The 17,074-nt window shown below is 52.0% G+C and overlaps 3 protein-coding genes and 1 long non-coding RNA gene across 9 annotated transcripts; 1 reads left to right on the top strand and 3 right to left on the bottom strand.

Annotated features, from left to right (window-relative positions):
- Nucleotides 1-5,618: 5,618 nt before the first annotated feature.
- On the bottom strand, nucleotides 5,619-10,643 carry SLC35A4 (solute carrier family 35 member A4). Its single transcript, XM_027546276.1, has 3 exons — nucleotides 10,510-10,643; nucleotides 8,711-8,809; nucleotides 5,619-8,101 (listed from the first exon to the last, which is right to left on the bottom strand). The coding sequence occupies exon 3, from the start codon at nucleotides 7,487-7,489 to the stop codon at nucleotides 6,515-6,517; it is 975 nt and encodes a 324-aa protein (XP_027402077.1). The 5' UTR covers nucleotides 7,490-8,101; nucleotides 8,711-8,809; nucleotides 10,510-10,643; the 3' UTR covers nucleotides 5,619-6,514.
- LOC113896259 (SLC35A4 upstream open reading frame protein) lies at nucleotides 7,904-10,524 on the bottom strand. The gene is made up of 3 exons (XM_027548498.1): nucleotides 10,510-10,524; nucleotides 8,711-8,809; nucleotides 7,904-8,101 (listed from the first exon to the last, which is right to left on the bottom strand). Exons 1-3 carry the CDS (start codon nucleotides 10,522-10,524, stop codon nucleotides 7,904-7,906), a joined length of 312 nt encoding a protein of 103 aa, XP_027404299.1.
- Nucleotides 10,644-10,745: 102 nt separating the features above from the next.
- APBB3 (amyloid beta precursor protein binding family B member 3) lies at nucleotides 10,746-17,073 on the top strand. 6 transcript variants are annotated; one of them, XM_027546270.1, is made up of 13 exons: nucleotides 10,746-11,180; nucleotides 11,452-11,615; nucleotides 11,695-11,771; nucleotides 12,549-12,609; nucleotides 12,821-12,967; nucleotides 13,090-13,217; nucleotides 13,471-13,476; nucleotides 13,635-13,749; nucleotides 13,889-13,973; nucleotides 14,217-14,300; nucleotides 14,519-14,682; nucleotides 14,821-15,012; nucleotides 16,528-17,073. In XM_027546270.1, the coding sequence occupies exons 1-13, from the start codon at nucleotides 11,132-11,134 to the stop codon at nucleotides 16,762-16,764; spliced, it is 1,509 nt and encodes a 502-aa protein (XP_027402071.1). In that variant the 5' UTR covers nucleotides 10,746-11,131; the 3' UTR covers nucleotides 16,765-17,073. The 6 variants fall into 6 exon arrangements, with proteins under 6 accessions (XP_027402071.1, XP_027402074.1, XP_027402072.1 ...); XM_027546273.1 differs by having other exon boundaries at nucleotides 14,567-14,682; XM_027546272.1 differs by having other exon boundaries at nucleotides 10,763-11,180; nucleotides 12,790-12,967.
- On the bottom strand, nucleotides 16,017-16,521 carry LOC113895279. Its single transcript, XR_003511805.1, has 2 exons — nucleotides 16,396-16,521; nucleotides 16,017-16,115 (listed from the first exon to the last, which is right to left on the bottom strand). It is a non-coding gene; the product is annotated as an uncharacterized LOC113895279 (long non-coding RNA).
- Nucleotide 17,074: the final 1 nt, after the last annotated feature.

The raw sequence follows: 17,074 nt of genomic DNA on the forward strand, positions 1-17,074 counted from the left end.
CTTCGCCTGGATCCTCAAGGTGGCTTGGGGTAGGGTGTGGTTTCTTTGGGAAGCTCTAGGATCTGGCATTATCTGTCACCCAACCAGTTGCAGCCCCAACCCTAGCAAGCCCAGAAAGGGATGGGAGGGCCAAGATTCAGAAAAGTCCCAGAAGGGTTCAGCTGCCAAAGCCTGGAAAGGTAGGGCCAACAGTAAAAGCCTCACCCTTTCAGTGGCCTTCAATGGTGTACCAAGCATTTTTATGGTGACTAAAACCTCTGATTATTACCACAACCTCATGAGGCAGATCAAATCCATGGGTGTGGAAAGGAAGACAGGTTTAATTTATAAATGAGGAAAGGGAGGATCAGAGAAGGGGAGGTGCTTGCCTATTTTCACACACTCTTTAAAAGATCAGGACTCTGTGAAATATGATGTCAGAGATATGGAAGAGGTCAAGTGGAGGGTATAGAACAAACAAGAATGGTCTTAAGTTGATAACTGTTGAAGCTGGATGATAAGAGAATGGACCTCCCAGACTCTGCATATGTCTGAAATTTTCTGCTAATAAGAGTGGGAAAAAAAAAGTCTGGTGCTCTGTCTCCAAAATCAACAGACATACATTCATTTGGCCAACGTATTCCCAGACCTCACCCTATGTCAGGCCCTGTGGAATAAGGAAAATAAGCTGGGGCAGTTCACATTCTCAAGGACAAAGCAGGGAGTGAAAGAAGTGTGTTTATGTACAGACCAGTTTGGGATCATGGTTAAGGGCACAGGCTTTAGTGTCAGACAGAACCTGGCTTGAGTTTCAGCTTTGCCATTCACCAGGAAGTTGTTTGACCTCTGAGCTCCAGTTGCCTCATCTGGAAAATGTGGAGGGAGGCAGAGTAAATCAGAGTTGCTGCCTCATTGGAGCATTGTGTGTATAAAAGGAGACAATCCACAGAAAGCCTTAGCACAGTACCATCAAACACATGTAAATGCCTGATAGGTGTTAGCTATTTTTATGAACAATACTCTTAATAAAAATTAAAAGTATTACAAACAGTGTGCTTTGGATTTCAGAGGAAGGAGAGATTCATTCTGTGTCTCCCCTTACTAGGCAACCCCCTGAGCTTGTTCCAGTCTGCTTTGTTGGGGGCTGCAGAAAGGAGGAGGAAGGTGAAACATGTGAGGCCCACCCTGTGGGATGCAGTAGAAGAGGCCCGGGCCCGCCGAGCTGGTCTGAAGAGCCTGCGATCAGGCCTCCTTGGGGACGCCCTGACAGACAGTGGGCTCAGTCAGCTGGGCAGGGCACTGCGGGAGCTGCATGTGAGCAAGGTGAGGCCTGGGGGTGCCTGAGCCAGCAATGGCCAGAGCCTACCCAGAATCCTTTCTCTGTAGGTGGTAAAAGCCTGGAGCCAGCGCTGGGGAAGCTGGATGCTCAAAGCAGTCAAAACTGAGGCTGTGGGGCTCCCAGAACCACAGGTACATCTTTTCATCCAAACTCTTGGGAGCCCTAGATGTCTGCTGCCTTATTCTGTCTATAGCACACTGTAAGGCAGCCCTTCCTTCATTCATTAATGTTCTCATTCTCAAACATTTACACTGACCACTCACTATGTACTGGGTATAACATCATGCAGGCCCTGGAAAACCCCTGTCCTCATGGAGTTTACAATCCTCTGGAGAGAAACTATTACTCCGTGATCAGTGCTCTTAAGGGCTTATCCGAAGGGTTCTATGCAGGCACGCAAGTTAGTATTGGCAAGAGAGGGAAGGTGATCTCATGGAAACTTGAAACCTGAAGGAAGTGACTAGCAAAGATGAATGAAGGACATTCCAGGCAGAGAAAATAAGAGGAAAAGTCTCAGAGGTAAGTCCTTGGTCTCTTTGGGGGACTGCAACCAGCTCAATCTGCTGGAGGATAGAGTTTGAGGAAGAAAGTCCAGGGAGAAGGATTGGTGAGTGAAGCAGGGGCCTGGTCATGCAGGTCTTTGTAAATATATTGAGATGTTTGGACTTTGCCTTGAAGGTCAAGGGGAAGCCACAATTTATTTTAAACAAGGATGACAATACTGCTCCCACTTTTCAGCAAACGGAAACTCAGAGAAGTGATGTGAGTAATCCAGGGTCTCTGGGGTCATCAAAGGCAGCAGAGGTGCAGACATCCAAGTCTTCAGACCCAGAATAGTGCTTTCATTCTCTTAGGATGCATGGCCTCCCTTGGGCAGAAGGTGGCACTGTCTTCCATGATTTGTCACAGGGTGGCTAGAAGGTCGCCTCTGTCCAACTTCTGGTCCTTCCCTTTTCATAATTACTTAGTACTCATTTTTTACAGCCCTGGGCCTTGGGGATTAGGCCTATAAACTCCAAGTTATTGAACAGAGCTGGCCACTGCTTAGTGCTTTGGGTGCCTTTTCTCATTTAAGGCTCTCTACAACTTTTATCAGCGCCACTTCATGGATAAGAAAACGGAGGCTCAAAAGACTAGCCACCTGCTTGAGGTCATATAGCTAAGAAAAGGGGGTGGGGTGGGGCTGGGACCCTGATCCTGGGAGGAAAGGTACAGACTTCTCACTCATAATATATTCTCAGCAGGTGACACATTCAACAGCAAGCCCCAGCCCAGGTCTCCAGAAGGAGCCTCAAGGTGAAGCTGGTGCTTGGGGTGGAGCTGGAGGTCTTCTCCATCTTTGGTTACTTAACTGCATTCTCCTCCAGTGGCAGGAAGAACAGCATCTATAGGACCTGATCTCCACCAAATGCATCCACTCAGGGACTCTGAGGAACAGGTAATAACACCTCATGTACCCCAGAATAACTGGAAGTAAAGAGTCACAGAGTGCCAATAACATGTCTCCTGCTTACTTTGCCCTAACATCAGGGAAAAAAGCAGAGCTTCTGGCAAATAAAGGGCCTGTAGAGCTATTGGATTTCTAAGGATGGGCATAGGAAGGGGCTGTTTCCCTACTAGGGCCTCCATGGCACCTCTTGGCAGAAATTGGTATCTCTCCTCCTCCCTCACGGCCTGAGTCTCTGTCCAGGGCACAGGTTCTTCCAGGCCAGCTAGCCTCCTGATGCCATTCTAGGGGCTGCCCTGGTAATGGGGCTCTGCTGGAAAGGTTGGGCCCTTTATCCCAAGACTGTGTGCACACATGGGCTTCTGGCTGAACCTAGATCGATGTCACATAGGCCCAGCAGGCCCCAGATGTGGCCCTACACTTCTTCCTGGCTCAGGCCCAGAGGCACAGACTGCGAGAACAGCACCAAGTGTGGATCCAAGAGGAGCTGAAGCATATGCAACAGGAGGAAGAGGTGGTGGCAGGTGACCAGGTCAAAGGCCTAGTGGCTGAAGAGGTGAGGAGGGCCCAGTAGGGCCCAGTAGGGCCTAGTAGGCCAGGGCCCTGGCCAAGCAGAGGGCTGGGGGCTGGGATCTAGCCTCAAAGACTGGGCGACACCCTCTCTCATGGCCCTCACAGTTTTGTGGGGACAAATGAGGCAATTCTCAGTGCTAAGTGCTGTGAAAGAGGGAGCTAGTGACTCACTGGAACAAAGAGGTGTACCTGGACCAGGCTGGAATGGAGCAGAGATGGCATCTAAGCTGAGGCTTAAACGACAAACAAATCAGCCAGAGAAATGCACTAGATTCAGATCCACAGGGCAGTTTGTGCTCATCACATAGAGGCATCCGGTAAAGGTAACTTGTTTAAACAAGAAACAATACATGTGTGCACAGAGGTGGGGTCAGGGGAGGTGGGAGACATGTTTTGAGAAGAGAATTCCGTAGGAGCAAAAGTCCAAAGGGAAGCAATGGCAAAGTAGGTTCTGGATGTTGTGTATTTTCCATCTGGCTGGAGCCTGGCAGGTGTGCCGTCAGAGGCAAAGCTAAAGAGACCACCTGGTGTCAACACTCTGGATTTGGGCTTTACACCGAGGATGATGGTGAACTGTTGAAAGGCATGTCATCTCAGTCCTGTCCCTCACTAGTCATGTGAATTTGAGCAAGTTAGGTCACTTCTCTGATCCACTGTTTCCAAATCTATAAAATGGCAACTACCTCAAAGGTTATCATTACCTCAATTAAATCATAATATAAAGTACGTAGAGCCGAGCCTGGCACACAGGCTGCACTCCACAGAGAGCATGTGTTATCACTGAAGGACTCCAAGGAGAGGCAGAGATGGCACCGGGAGCAGACAGTGCTGAGATGTCAGCTGGAGGCCCTTCAGGCAGAACGGGATGCCGCAGAGCAGGACCTGACAGCCCTCTATGACCTACACGTGCAGGCTGCCCGGGCTCAGACATGCCATGTGCTGCAGGTCAGTTGGGAGAGACAGGGGGCAGGCCTTGAGCTGGTCCTAAGGCTACCTGACTGATGGGAATCTTGGAATGTGGGCACAGGTATTTCGAGCCTGGCGGGGGCTGTGCGAGGAGCAGGCCATGACCACAGAGCATCACTACCGCAGCCTGCTGGCCGGCATCTTGCAGGACTCCATCAGCTTGGCCACACAGAACCAGGAGCTCCAAGCCCAGAATAAGCAACTTCAGCAGACCGGGCTGGCAGAGCTCGTACTGGATACCTGCCCTGAGGAGAAATCTGGTGATCAGGAATCCAACAGGGGCACTTTCTTCTCTTCTCATTTGTAAAGGTCCTAGAAGGGAGAGGCAGTTGGGACACAACAGCCAAGCTTACCTCTACTAGATAAATAATCACATCACTAACCAGGGTGCAATGTGCCAGTCCCTTGCTAAACACCTAATATCCATTTGATTTAGAGATTTCCACTACCCTATATGGAGATGCAGGAGACATGGGCTCCATCCCTGGGGGTCAGGAAGATCCCCTGGAATAGGAAATGACACAGACAAAGGAGCCAGGAGGGTTACAGTCCATGGGGTCACAAACAGTCAGACACAACTGAGTGCGCACATGCACACATACACACACACTACCCTATATTGTAGTAGGTATCATTCAAGCTGCATTTCAGAGATAAGCCTATTAAAGCTAGGAGAGGTTAAGTGACTGTTCAAGGACAGTCTGCTAATAAGTGCTGGAGCCAAAATTAACACTCAAGCCTGGTTGGCTATAGTTCTACACTGCAGGCAGTAGTGGTTCAAAAGTAGTGTCCATCAGAATCACCTAGGGAACTTACTGAAGAGAAAAAAAAGAAATAAAAAAAGATTCCCAAACCCCAATCCCTAAGATTCTGCTTCAGCAGGACTGGGATATTATCCCCTCTACAAGCTTACCAGGTATTTCACCACAGGAGTGGGGCCTGACATCCCTCTGGTCATGAGAAGAGACGACAGGCAGGAATACCAGTGAGGGATTCAGAGAATGAGAACCAAAACTACCTTGAGTCCTAAGAGTTCTCTAGCCTACAGTCTATAATCTGTGGGCTCGCAAAAGAATTGGACATGACTTAGCAACTAAACAAGTTTTGTACTTCAGAGAAATTTCCAAAGCTCTGTGCCAGAGAAAATTCGGCTTCACAGAGCTCTCAAAGGAAATTACCATGTTGGCAAGAGCTGAGAGAAAGCAGCCTTTTCTCTTAATCTGTAAGTCACCCCAGGATTAAGACACTCAGGGAATCAAAGGAATGAATTATGTTTGAGAGGAGCTATGCAACACAGAAGACACAGGACAATCATGACCAACTGTAGGAATCACCTACATCCCAGAGCACTTTATTAAGACCTTATTGCATTTAGACACTGATTGAGTTAAGCAAGTTTCCCTGTGCCTGGTCCCAGGCCACTCCATGTAGAGTTTCCCCAGGCAGATGGGAGCTGGGTCGCTGCGAGCAAAGGGCAGGACCCAGAGAGGGAAGAATAATACCTCCGAGGAGCTTCAGAGGGGACAGTGGGCCTTGAGAGAGCCCTTAGGGTGAGCAGAGAGATCAGGAGTGTAGACTCAAGCCAGGGTCCAGGAGCAACATTCCCTGAGATGAGTCAAGCCCCAGTCCTCTCTGAGGATTCCAGAACAAAGGCTAGGTGTGGAGAGAGCAGGGGGTGTTACCTCCAGATGCTGCTGGAGCCACGGAAGCATGGCAGAGGCCTGGGTGATGAACATACACAGAACCTTCGGCAACTGGGCTTTCCTACAATGACTGGGAGATGAGCTATGTTATGGGGGAGCCATGTACCATGGTTGGGCTGGAGCAGCCAGCACCAGGCCTGGGGGGCTATGGGTCTGCTGGGGTGATCACAGCAGGCAAGGAGAGCCAACTGCATTCACGCAGGATGAAGCAGCATGCCTCCTCCATCAGCATAGGATAACTTCTCAGGCCTCTGAACGGATGCTCCCCTAATTCCTTAGTCCGGAAGTAGTTGTGGGGGGTGGAAGAGTTTTCTTAATCAAACCCAGCCTTCAAGTCTCCCAGGGATAACCTACCTCCAGAGACTAACGTGGCTGCTCCCACTTCCCCCGCTTTTCTTACAAGGCACTTGTTACAGGGCTGCTGAGGGGAGGGGTCAGCACTGGGAGGTGGCTCTGATGGTGGTGCCCAACCTACAGGTCAGGAGTCAGGATGGAGGTGGTGAGGGGCTAGCGACTGCCGTAGTACAGGCGTACTGCCAGGCCAATGAGCAGTGTGGCCAGGAAGAAGGCAGCGGTGAGCTGAAGCCGCAGCAGGGCGGCTGACAGCACGGCGTTGACCACTAGAGAGCAGGACACGACAAAGAGGCGTGTGATGCTGCTGCCGTGTTTCATGACGGCCGACATGAGCAGTCCATTCAGTGCCTGGCTCAGCACCACGAGTGCCATCCATCCCGAGAAACCCTCCAGGAGGCCCGGGCCGGGGCCACCACCTGCATGCAGACCTAGGTTCAGGAGCACACCAAAAGAGTAGAGGAAGAGGTTTTGAAGGGCCAGCGGCAGCCGCTGCCGCTTCATGAGCAGCTCTGTGTACACAGAGGACAAGCCGGAGATGAGGCAATACAGGATGAGAAGCAGCAGTCCCAGTGGAGTGATGTGCAGGGGCATGGGGCTCGTAGCAGCTGCTGAGGGGGGCCCCGGAAGGGTGGTCCCTGGGTCCTGGAGGCCCCCGGCTGCATAGCAGGCTCCGGCGGCCATCAGCAGCAGCAGCGCTAAGCCCTGGCGTGCAGAAAGGCGGTGTCGGAGGCAGAGGCAGTAGAACAGGGCTGTGCTTCCAATCTTGAGATTGCTCAGCACCTGGTAGGTGCTGGGGTCCATGTAACGTTGCAGGTAGATCACCAGGTTGTTGTTGGCGCCGTATAGCAGGGCTGACAGTGCAAACGGGGCGGCCTGGCGCCAGGGTGGGGTCCCCTGGGGCCATGCTTGCCAGCCCACCAAGAGGGAGAGGGCGCAGAGCAACAGCTTGGTCAGTTCAGTCAGCAGTACAGCCGAGGAGGGTCGGAAGGGCACACGGCCGTCCACGTGGCACAGTGCCAGCAATGGGGCATGGGCACCATACATAGCAGTGGACAGGAGCAGCATCAGGGTCCAGCGGGCCTTCCTGGGACGGCCCAGGCCTGGCACACCCCCGTCCTCTACACTCATGCCCAAACTAGACCCTGGGTGGCCTGTGTAGCTAGCAAGGCGGGGTGTGGTGGGCTGGGGGTTGTGACACGTTCAGGGAAAATCAAGTTATGGAGCTGGCTCCCAGGAGGGAGGAGCCTTGAGAGAGAATACTGAGAGTCAGAGTTAGCTGCAGACTCCACAGTAAGGGCTAGAAGAGGAAGGGTGGATAGTCTTGGGGCCAGTCCCATGGGGTTATGGAGGCAAAGGGTTCAGGGTGTTGGCTGATGAGCCACTGTCCAGTCTCTGCAGGAAAGGAAGCAAGGCTGAAGGTGGTGGGAAAGCTGGAGACAGCAAATGGGTGAAAGCCAGGGTGGCCAGATATGGCATCTGTGGCTGAAGGCCTCCACCTGCTGCCCCCAGCTGCTCATCCTGCCTCCCTCATGGAATCCAGAGCTAGTCGGGCCCTTTGCGCAGTGATCGAAGATAGTCCCTCAATGTCTTCTCCACATTGGGCACAGCATATGCCTGAGCTACATATATGCCAGTGCAGGTGCCCACGGCAAAGCCCAATACTGCTGATGCCCTCAGTTTGGCCACCACATAGCCAGCCAGGAAGCCCTTGAGGAATGGAGAGGACAAGAATGAGGCATCCTGTAGAGGAAAATGTAGGAGAAAAGTCAGCCTGGCTTTCCCCTTCTCTACCTAGAAGCTACTCAAGCCGAGCTTAGCACATCCCACTAGCTACTCCTCCTTACTCTGGAAAACTGTAGTATGCTCCCCGAAGTTTTTCAAGATTCTGGGGCAGAAAAAGAACCTAGGAGTCATGACCACACAATGTCAGAACCCTGAGGTCTGAAAACTCTAACCAGAGAAGCCCACTGAGAGAGATGTCCCTGATGAATCTGAGCCCTGCGTGCTTCTCCAGTCTTATTTCCTAGAATGCTGCCCCTACTGCAGCCAGACCAAACTGCTTTCACCTCTCATGTTCATCATGCTACCTCCCACTACAAGGGTTTTGCCTGTGCTGTTCCACCTGCCTGGAATGTTCCCTCCTCCCCTCTTTACCCTGTTAATCCCTATTTAAGATTCTAGTTCAACTGCCATTTATAAGGAAACATTCTTTGGGGTCACAGAGAACAGGAACTCAATAAACAACAACTTGCTGAATAAATCTCTACCACCCATTCAAAAGCATATTGGATAATAAAGCCTAAGGGGGGTGGGGTGGTGGTGGTAGGCAGCAGGCACACCTTTCTTTACCTGGCCTACACCACTGTTGACTTCATCTTCCACACGCTGCTGCAGGCGTTCCAGCTGGTTCTTGAGAAAAGCCAGGTCCTTAAGCTTGGGAAGAGAATCCTAGGACAAAGAAGAGGCTGGCTCCAGAAGGCTGACACAGCCCTCTACCCTGCTCAAGTCTGAGCCTGAGAAACCTCTTCCTATAAAACTTTCCTGATGTGATAGTAGTAAAAGAAGAAAGGCATTGAAAAATAAAGAATTCACATGAGGAAGGGATGACAGATGGGATTTGCATTGGTAACTTACAAACACTTTTACAGGAACTTTATACAGCAAGCAGTGTATAGGGGAGGAGAAGGGACAGCTGCTGCTGCTGCTAAGTCACTTTAGTCATGTCCGACTCTGTGTGATCCCACAGACGGCAGCCACCAGGCTCCCCCGTCCCTGGCATTCTCCAGGCAAGAACACTGGAGTGGGTTGCCATTTCCTTCTCCAATGCATGAAAGTGAAAAGTGAAAGGAAGTCGCTCAGTCGTGTCCGACTCTTAGCGACCCCATGGACTGCAGCCTACCAGGCTCCTCCGCCCATGGGATTTTCCAGGCAAAAGTACTGGAGTGGGGTGCCACTGCCTTCTCTGAAGGGACAGCTAGGGGACCTTTAGTTAGGTTTATCAGGAGAGCACCAGTCAGTGAGTTAAGTGTGCATTCTTAGTCTCTCAGTCGTGTCTGACTCTTTAGACCCTATGAACTGTAGCCCTCCACGCTCCTCTGTCCACAGGATTTTCCAGGCAAGAATACTGCAGTGGGTTGCCATTTCCTCCTCCAGGGATTTTCTCCATCCAAGGATTGAACCCAAATCTCTGGCGTCTCCTGCACTGGAATCTTTACCACTGAGCCTCCTGGGAAGCCCATTAGTGAGTATAAGCTACCTGAAAGTCTGTCTCATCCAGTGTGTTTGGAGGCCTAACACAGGAACTGCAGATACTTAGTAAATGTATGAGCGGTGCTGAACTTCCAGACTAATGGTGAGTAATGGCCTGAGGCAGTTCCTTGGACAATTTGGGGGTAAACCTGATTTCTACCTAGGCTTCTCCCCCTTCCTCCCTAAAGCCACCCCAAACGAAATGTGTGGATGTATGAGCTGGAGTTTGGTGAGGAGATAGGGAAGGTGGATGTCTGCAGGAGTATGAGTAAATGAATTCAGTGATTCTGGTCGTATGTAAGTATGAAATTAGTAAGTGCCCAAGGAATGTGATAGAAAACGGATGTGTCTCTGTGGTCTAGAAACTTCCCATCTCTAGAAGGAAAATTTCGGGGGTTAAGGAATGGAGTAGAGTTAGGAGTGTCTGCAAATAACTTAAGAATCGCTATGGTCCAAGAGTGGAAGGTGGGGGGACACTTGGGAGAATCCCTGGCTCTGCTTGCCTCGCGTAATGCTGTCACCCCACTTCCCTTTACTGAGGCAGTTGACAGGAGTAACTTCCCTTGTGGGCTTCCCTTGTGGCTCAGCTGGTAAAGAATCCTCTTGCAATGCGGGAGACCTAGGTTCGATCCCTGGATTGGGAAGATCCCCTGGAGAACGGGATACCTAGAACGGCTACCCACTCCAGTATTCTGGCCTGGAGAATTCCATGGACTGTACAGTCCATGCGGTCGCAAAGAGTCGGACACGACTGAGCAACTTTCACAGGAGTAAAAGTTTGCCCCCAGAAGAAACAAGGGGCACCCTCATCCAGGAGCCTTTCCAATTGTCGCCTCTCCCCAGGACTAAAAAGGCGGGAAGCCCACCCCCGACTGCAGACAATCCTGATGTCCACTCACCTTGTCATCCGCCATCTTCCCTGCAGAACTTGTTGCGCAGGCGCAGCACCGCCTCCCTCCTGGCAAACGCTGCCGCCATCTTTACTGAGGGCACAGGTACTTCCGGGGCATTTCAGGAAAAGGTGGAGGCGCTTTCCTGACGGTCCTCTTTTCGCAGATACTCCCACGTGACCTCTCTCGTTGAGCTGCACCCCAGCCGCGCCAGGCTTCGTGAGCGCGTGCGCAGACGATCTGAACGCGATGATCTCACTTGTTCGCGTGTACGTTCTGCGTCCATTCTCCTGGAGGATCTTCCGCCGCTTGATGAGCTCACTGTTGAGCGGTGACGTCACCTTGTGCGCCGCGGTCCTTGAGCCTCCCCTAGACTTTCGGACGCGAACGCGCAGCCACTGGGAGATCTGGACGTCTTGTTTACACGCGCCACCTCTAGACTCCAGGCGCTACCTTGGCGGGTCCTTTCCCGCCCCTAGGACCCGGCCTCTGCTCCTCCCTGTGTTTGTGCGGCGCCCGTTGGCCTGGCGGATTCCAGCGCAGAGAGGCTGGACTTGTAGGCACAGCAGCTCCGGAGGCGTGCTGGGCTGAGTGAGGGCCGGCGAAGGCCGGCGGGAACGCGACCAGGGCTATGCTGGGCAAGGATTACATGCTGGCCATCATTCTGGTCAACTGCGATGGTGTGCACAGAGGGTCCAGATGGGAGGGTCGGGAGCTGAGGGAAAACGAGGGAGCGCGAAAGGCTACCTTTGGCTCAAAGACAGGGAGCCTGCCTTTAAGTTACTTGCGTACGTTATGTCTTGGGATGAGGACCAGGGGACAAATGAACCCAGATCTTTGTAATGCAGTATCCAAGGTTGGAAGCGCAAATATGGGTTGGAGGAAGGGTTATGACAGTGTTATTCTGAGTCCACAAATAAGCCCTCCCTCTCCAATCCTACGTTCCTGTAGACGACTTGTGGGGGGACCAGAGTCTGGAGGGGGAGCCAGGCCTGCCCCCTGGCTGGAGGAAGATCCGCGATGCTGCAGGTACTTATTATTGGCATGTACCCAGCGGTAGCACTCAGTGGCAGCGCCCAACCTGGGAGTCAGGAGATGCAGAGGACCCAGGCAAGGTAGGTGGAGTGCGAGGAGAGGGCTTGAGCTCATGTGTGGACCTAAGCTTGCCACACTGACCTATCCCTCTCTCTACAGAAGACAGAGGGAATTTGGGGACTTCGGCCTCCCAAGGGGAGATCCTTCTCCAGCCTGGAGAGCTCACTGGACCAGAGGTAAGGGGGAGAGGCCAGGCAGAAATGAAAAGCCTGGGGTTCCATAGCACTCAAAGATGCAGCTGGACCTGTTACAGTCTGCTTTCCAGCCCAAGTTCTGGGGTGGCACAGTGGTAAAGAATCCACTTGCCAATGCAGGAGATGCAAGAGCCGTGGGTTTGATCCCTGGTTCAGGAAAATCCCCTGAAGGAGGAAATAGCAACCTGCTCCAGTATTCTTGCCTGGGAAGTCCCATGGATAGAGGAGCCTGGTGGGCCACAGTCCATGGGGTTGCAGAGTCAGAAACTACTGAGCCACTGAGCACACACACATACACACTATGTTCTTGGTTCTGTCCCATATTCTTGATTCTCCCAGTGTTTCGTTTCTTGATCCAAGCTCTGTTTTTTGCTGTATGGTTGTTTTATGTATTCTGGGTCCTGACCTGTCATGTTCTACATCTTGCTGACTACCCTACCTTCTGTCCATGGAGGTTCCTATCCTGTGTTCAAGGGTCTTCTTGTCCTGATTTGGGGCACTGGTCCACATTTTGGACCCTGCTGCATGTTTGTAAGTTATATTCTATGTCCCGTGTGTTGAATTTTTCCTCAATTTTTAAGCCATGCTCTATATTACACTTATTTAATATGTCCTGGGCCCTGTCTCCCTCTGAGTTTACATTTGGGACTCTATATTCTGCTTCTTATCCCACATCTTGTGCCCATCAAGTAGTCTGGTTCTCACCATTGTGCCTTCTGTAGGAATTGTGATCCTTTTATGAGCTCTGCTCTATTCCAGTAACTCTCTGTCCTGGTATGGTGAAGAATCCTACATCCAGAGAATGGAGCCAGGGGCTAAGGTAGTGACTTAAGCCTGAGGGCCAGCCCAGGACTTTGGGGAGGGTCCCCCAGGGAAAGGTCAGGGGTGAGACTGGGCTGAGCAGAGGTGATAAAGGGTAGAGGGAGGTCTCCAGAGGGTTTATATATGTGGAGCCTGTGACACCCTGCCCACCCTTCTTGATCCTGCTTCCCTTACTCAGGGGCCTTCTGTCCTTTCCTTCAACCCGTCAGTGCTTTGCAGTCCGCTCTCTGGGCTGGGTGGAAGTACCTGAAGAGGACCTGGTACCGGGGAAGAGCAGTATCGCTGTCAATAACTGCATCCAGCAGCTGGCCCAGACCCGAAGCCGCAGTCAGCCCCCAGATGGTGCCTGGGGTGAGGTGAGCTGGTTGACCCTTCGAGGTATTCAACCTAGCATCCAGCAGAGGTGGCTGTCCCTGAATTGCCTATTCCCCATGGCAGCCACCTTCATCTGAGCTCCGGCCTGACCTCTCCTTGGCAGGGCCAGAACATGCTGATGATCCTGAAAAAGGATGCCATGAGCCTGGTGAATCCCCTGGACCACAGTCTGATCCACTGCCAGCCTCTGGTGCACATCCGTGTATGGGGTGTGGGCAGCTCCAAGGGCCGGTGAGGACCCCCTGCATCCTTACAAGTGAGAGTTGCTTCTCCTTCCCCCTTGCAGGCTGTGATCCCCACTGATGCTCATTCCCTGTATTGAACCCCCGGACACAGGTCCTCTGACATGGACCCAAGCTCTGCCTCCCCTGCCTGATCCAGCCCTGGTTGGGGAGGGTGGGCTCCAGCCCAGCAGGGACAGACAGGGGAGAGTCTGAGAGGCTGGGCTGATTCTCTCCTGTGCTCCCACATGCTTCTGGAACAGTGACAGGTGAGTGACAGCCAAGTGCCTTGAGCTCCAGCCCTGATCTCCCTGTTCCATCCCTGCGTTAACTCTGACTTCCAGCCTCCTGCAGACACTGCAGGGCCCCCACCCCTACCCCAGCCCCATCTCTAGTCCTGCCCTACCCCCATCTCTGACCCTGCCAGGGACTTCGCTTTTGTGGCGGGTGACAAAGACAGCTGTATGCTCAAGTGCCATGTATTTCGCTGTGACGTCCCTGCTAAGGCCATTGCCAGTGCCCTACATGGGCTTTGTGCCCAGGTAAGGGCCAGGAGTCGGGTAGGGAGTGTGGGTATGGAGCTGGGTCTGAAGCTGCTAAGGTTGTTGGGTTAGGGTGGTATTGGCTCCCTTACCTCACTTCCCCCTCCCTTCACCGCATGCTGTCTACACTGTGTTTCAGATCTTGTCGGAGCGAGTGGAGGTCAGTGGTGATTCCCCTTGCTGCTCACTAGACCCCATTACCCCTGAAGACCTGCCTCGACAAGGTATGGGGGGCGGGGGGCAGGGCTGCAATGCAAAAACAGACTACTTTGGTGAAAGATGGGGAGGGAGATGTTTAGTACTTCTCTGCAGATAGAGGACTTCTGAGGTATCCTTTCCCAGGGATCCCAAACCCTAAATTGGAGGAACATCCATGGCCTTTTTCCTATTTGCTCCAGTTCCCTTAGAAGGGTGGAGAAAGGGGTCATTGAGAGAGTACCCAGACCAACTTGGTGTATGTATTTCAGTGGAGCTACTGGATGCTGTGAGCCAGGCTGCTCAGAAGTACGAGGCACTGTACATGGGGACCCTGCCAGTCACCAAAGCCATGGGTGAGAACTGAGTGGGCTGGAGGGCTTGGGCTGTGTAAGGGAAGTGGAAGGTAGAAAAGGAAGGATCTACCACCATTTCTCAGAGTGCTCCCATGGCCTTCTGTAGCCTGGGATGTACTGCCGTTCTCCACTTAGGATTTGAAGCCTGATCCCAGCTATTCTGTTCCCATCTCTCTGAATCCTAAGTCAGTGAGAGGGGCTTAGACACTCCTTTGCAGATCCTTCTTTACGCCTGGGAGACACTGAGGTGGGCATGTCCCCCCTAGGCATGGATGTGCTGAACGAGGCCATTGGTACGCTCACCACCCGTGGGGACCGGGACACCTGGGTCCCTGCCATGCTCAGTGTGTCTGACTCTGTTATGACTGCACATCCCATTCAGGTACCAGCCAGAAAAGGGTGAAGTTGGGAGCTGTGGAGGGGTGGGCGGGGATGCTAAGTGGTTATTGCTTGCTATTGGAAGTGGTCAAGGGGTCCAGCTAGTATCTGACCCTTCAGTGATTAGGCCTGATTTGGTCAGGCAGAGGCTGGTGCAGAGGAGGAACCACTGTGGCAGTGTCCTGTGCGCCTCGTGACCTTTATTGGTGTTGGTCGTGACCCACACACCTTTGGTCTCATTGCCGACCTGGGCCATCAGAGCTTCCAGTGTGCAGCCTTCTGGTGCCAGCCCCATGCAGGGGGACTCTCTGAAGCTGTGCAGGCGGCTTGCATGGTGAGTCAGGGGTGGGAATGGGTGGGTGGGATTGCCCTGCAGCTGCTCTATTCTGTTCACTGGGGTTCAGGATTAGCAGCCTCTCCAGAGATCACAGACCAGCACGCCAGGGCTGACTGTGGTTCGGGAGTATTTTATTTAACCTTCACCCTGTTTTTAGTAGGTTTTAGTTGTCAATATTTAAAGGCCAGGATATTTCACATAATAATAGCTATTCCTGTTTTTCTTTAAATGTCAGAAGCTCTGACACTTGGGTCCATATGCGTACATTTCAGCAAAATTGTGTAAGGGCTGTGCCTTATAGGGTGAACATTCTCTTTCCTGTTTTCTCTCATTTAGGTTGTTTTCTGGTATCTGGGCATATGAATGTGGGATATTTGCACTCAGTTCAATTCACTTACTCACTGAAATATAAGTAGTTGCTAGAACTCAACCATACTTGACCCTGGGAATTCAGTGGTGTGGAAAGCATGGTCTTTTCCCTCACAGAACAGTTAGGTTAGAGCAGAGATAGATGAGAAGGAAGTTGCACATCACAGGATGATGGATGCTTTGGCCCCTTCAGAGGTTCAAGGAGGCTCTCTGAAACAGGTGATAGAAAACTGAGAGTTCAAAGTCCAAAGAGGAAAGTTATCCAAGTGAAGGGGAGTGGTTTCAAAGATGTGCTGTCAAGTACAGGGAACCACAGTGGTCAAAGTGAGAGGGATGTCAGTGTCTGAAAGAGTGTAATTTACCTGGAATACACCAGTGGGGGTAGGGTTGGTGGGTGGAGGAAGGATGGATGGAATGAGAGACAGGGGCAGAAAGAATGGCAGAATCCAGGTCACAGAAGAACTTACAGGGTCGGGTGATGAGGTTGTTTCATCCTGAGGCACGATGAGTCATTGAAAGGTTTTGAGCAAGACAGTGAAGTCAAGTTTGTGGATTTGGAAGATGACTTAAACTACAGTACAGGTTTAAGATTTGGAAGACACCAGAGGAGTAAGAAGACCTTGTAAACCCTGTTGAATTCAGGAGAGAGAAGAACAGGGCAGTTTTGCACTGGGACTGGGTTGTAGAATGTCCCCTTGACGAGGGATTCCACTTTGCCAGGGGCCAGTCCACTGTAAGGAGAGAGAGAGAAAGCCAGCATAGTGGTAGGTATGGTTAAGAACACAGGCCCTACAATCAGAACTAGTTTTGAATTCCATCAATTTCTGATTCTGTTTCCTTGGGTAAATCATGTATTCTCATTGAATCTCACTTTCTTATTTGCAAAATGGTGATTATAACACCTGATAAATAACTGGATCAAGTAGAGTATGCAAAGAACTTAACACAGTGTCAGGCTTTCCTTAAATGCTCAGTAAATGCCAGGTTTTAGACTTTTTGTTAATGAGCTACCTGTAAATGTTGTAGGGGCTCCAGACATGGCAGGTTACCCGCTTCTTTCCTCCTGAGGCCTTGTCCTGCGGAAGCTTTCAGGGAGTCCAGGGGCCAGAAGGAGCTGGATCCTCACATTCCTCTTCTCCCTAGGTTCAGTACCAGAAGTGTCTTGTGGCCTCTGCAGCTCGAGGCAAGGCCTGGGGTGCCCAGGCCCGCGCACGCCTGCGGCTCAAGCGGACCAGCTCTGTGGACTCCCCAGGAGGTCCCCTGCCACTTCCCATGCTCAAAGGAGGGGTTGGGGGTGCAGGAGCAGCCCCTCGAAAGCGGGGTGTCTTCTCTTTTCTTGATGCCTTCCGGCTGAAACCCTCTCTGCTCCACATGCCCTAAGTTAATTGGGGAGGACTGGGGAAGGAGGCTCTGGGTCCACGCCCAATTCTGTACCCCTTCTTTCCCCAGGGGCCTGTAGCTCTCACCTTTTGGAGCCTTCTCTGCGTGCCCCATTGACACTTGCCCACCCTCTATTGCCCAATTCATTGTATGGGTGACTGAGAGGCCCTGTACCACAACCTAGGCTGCAGGCTCTCCTTTCCCTGGGTCCCTGTGTTCCTTGCCCCTGTCCAACCCTGGACAGTTGGCTCTACCTCAGCAACACTTTATAGCAAAATCAGTACAAATAAAAATCCCTCGGTGACCTCAC

The sequence above is a fragment of the Bos indicus x Bos taurus genome, chromosome 7, assembly GCF_003369695.1.
Source record: "Bos indicus x Bos taurus breed Angus x Brahman F1 hybrid chromosome 7, Bos_hybrid_MaternalHap_v2.0, whole genome shotgun sequence".
In the NCBI taxonomy this organism is placed as follows: domain Eukaryota; kingdom Metazoa; phylum Chordata; class Mammalia; order Artiodactyla; family Bovidae; genus Bos; species Bos indicus x Bos taurus.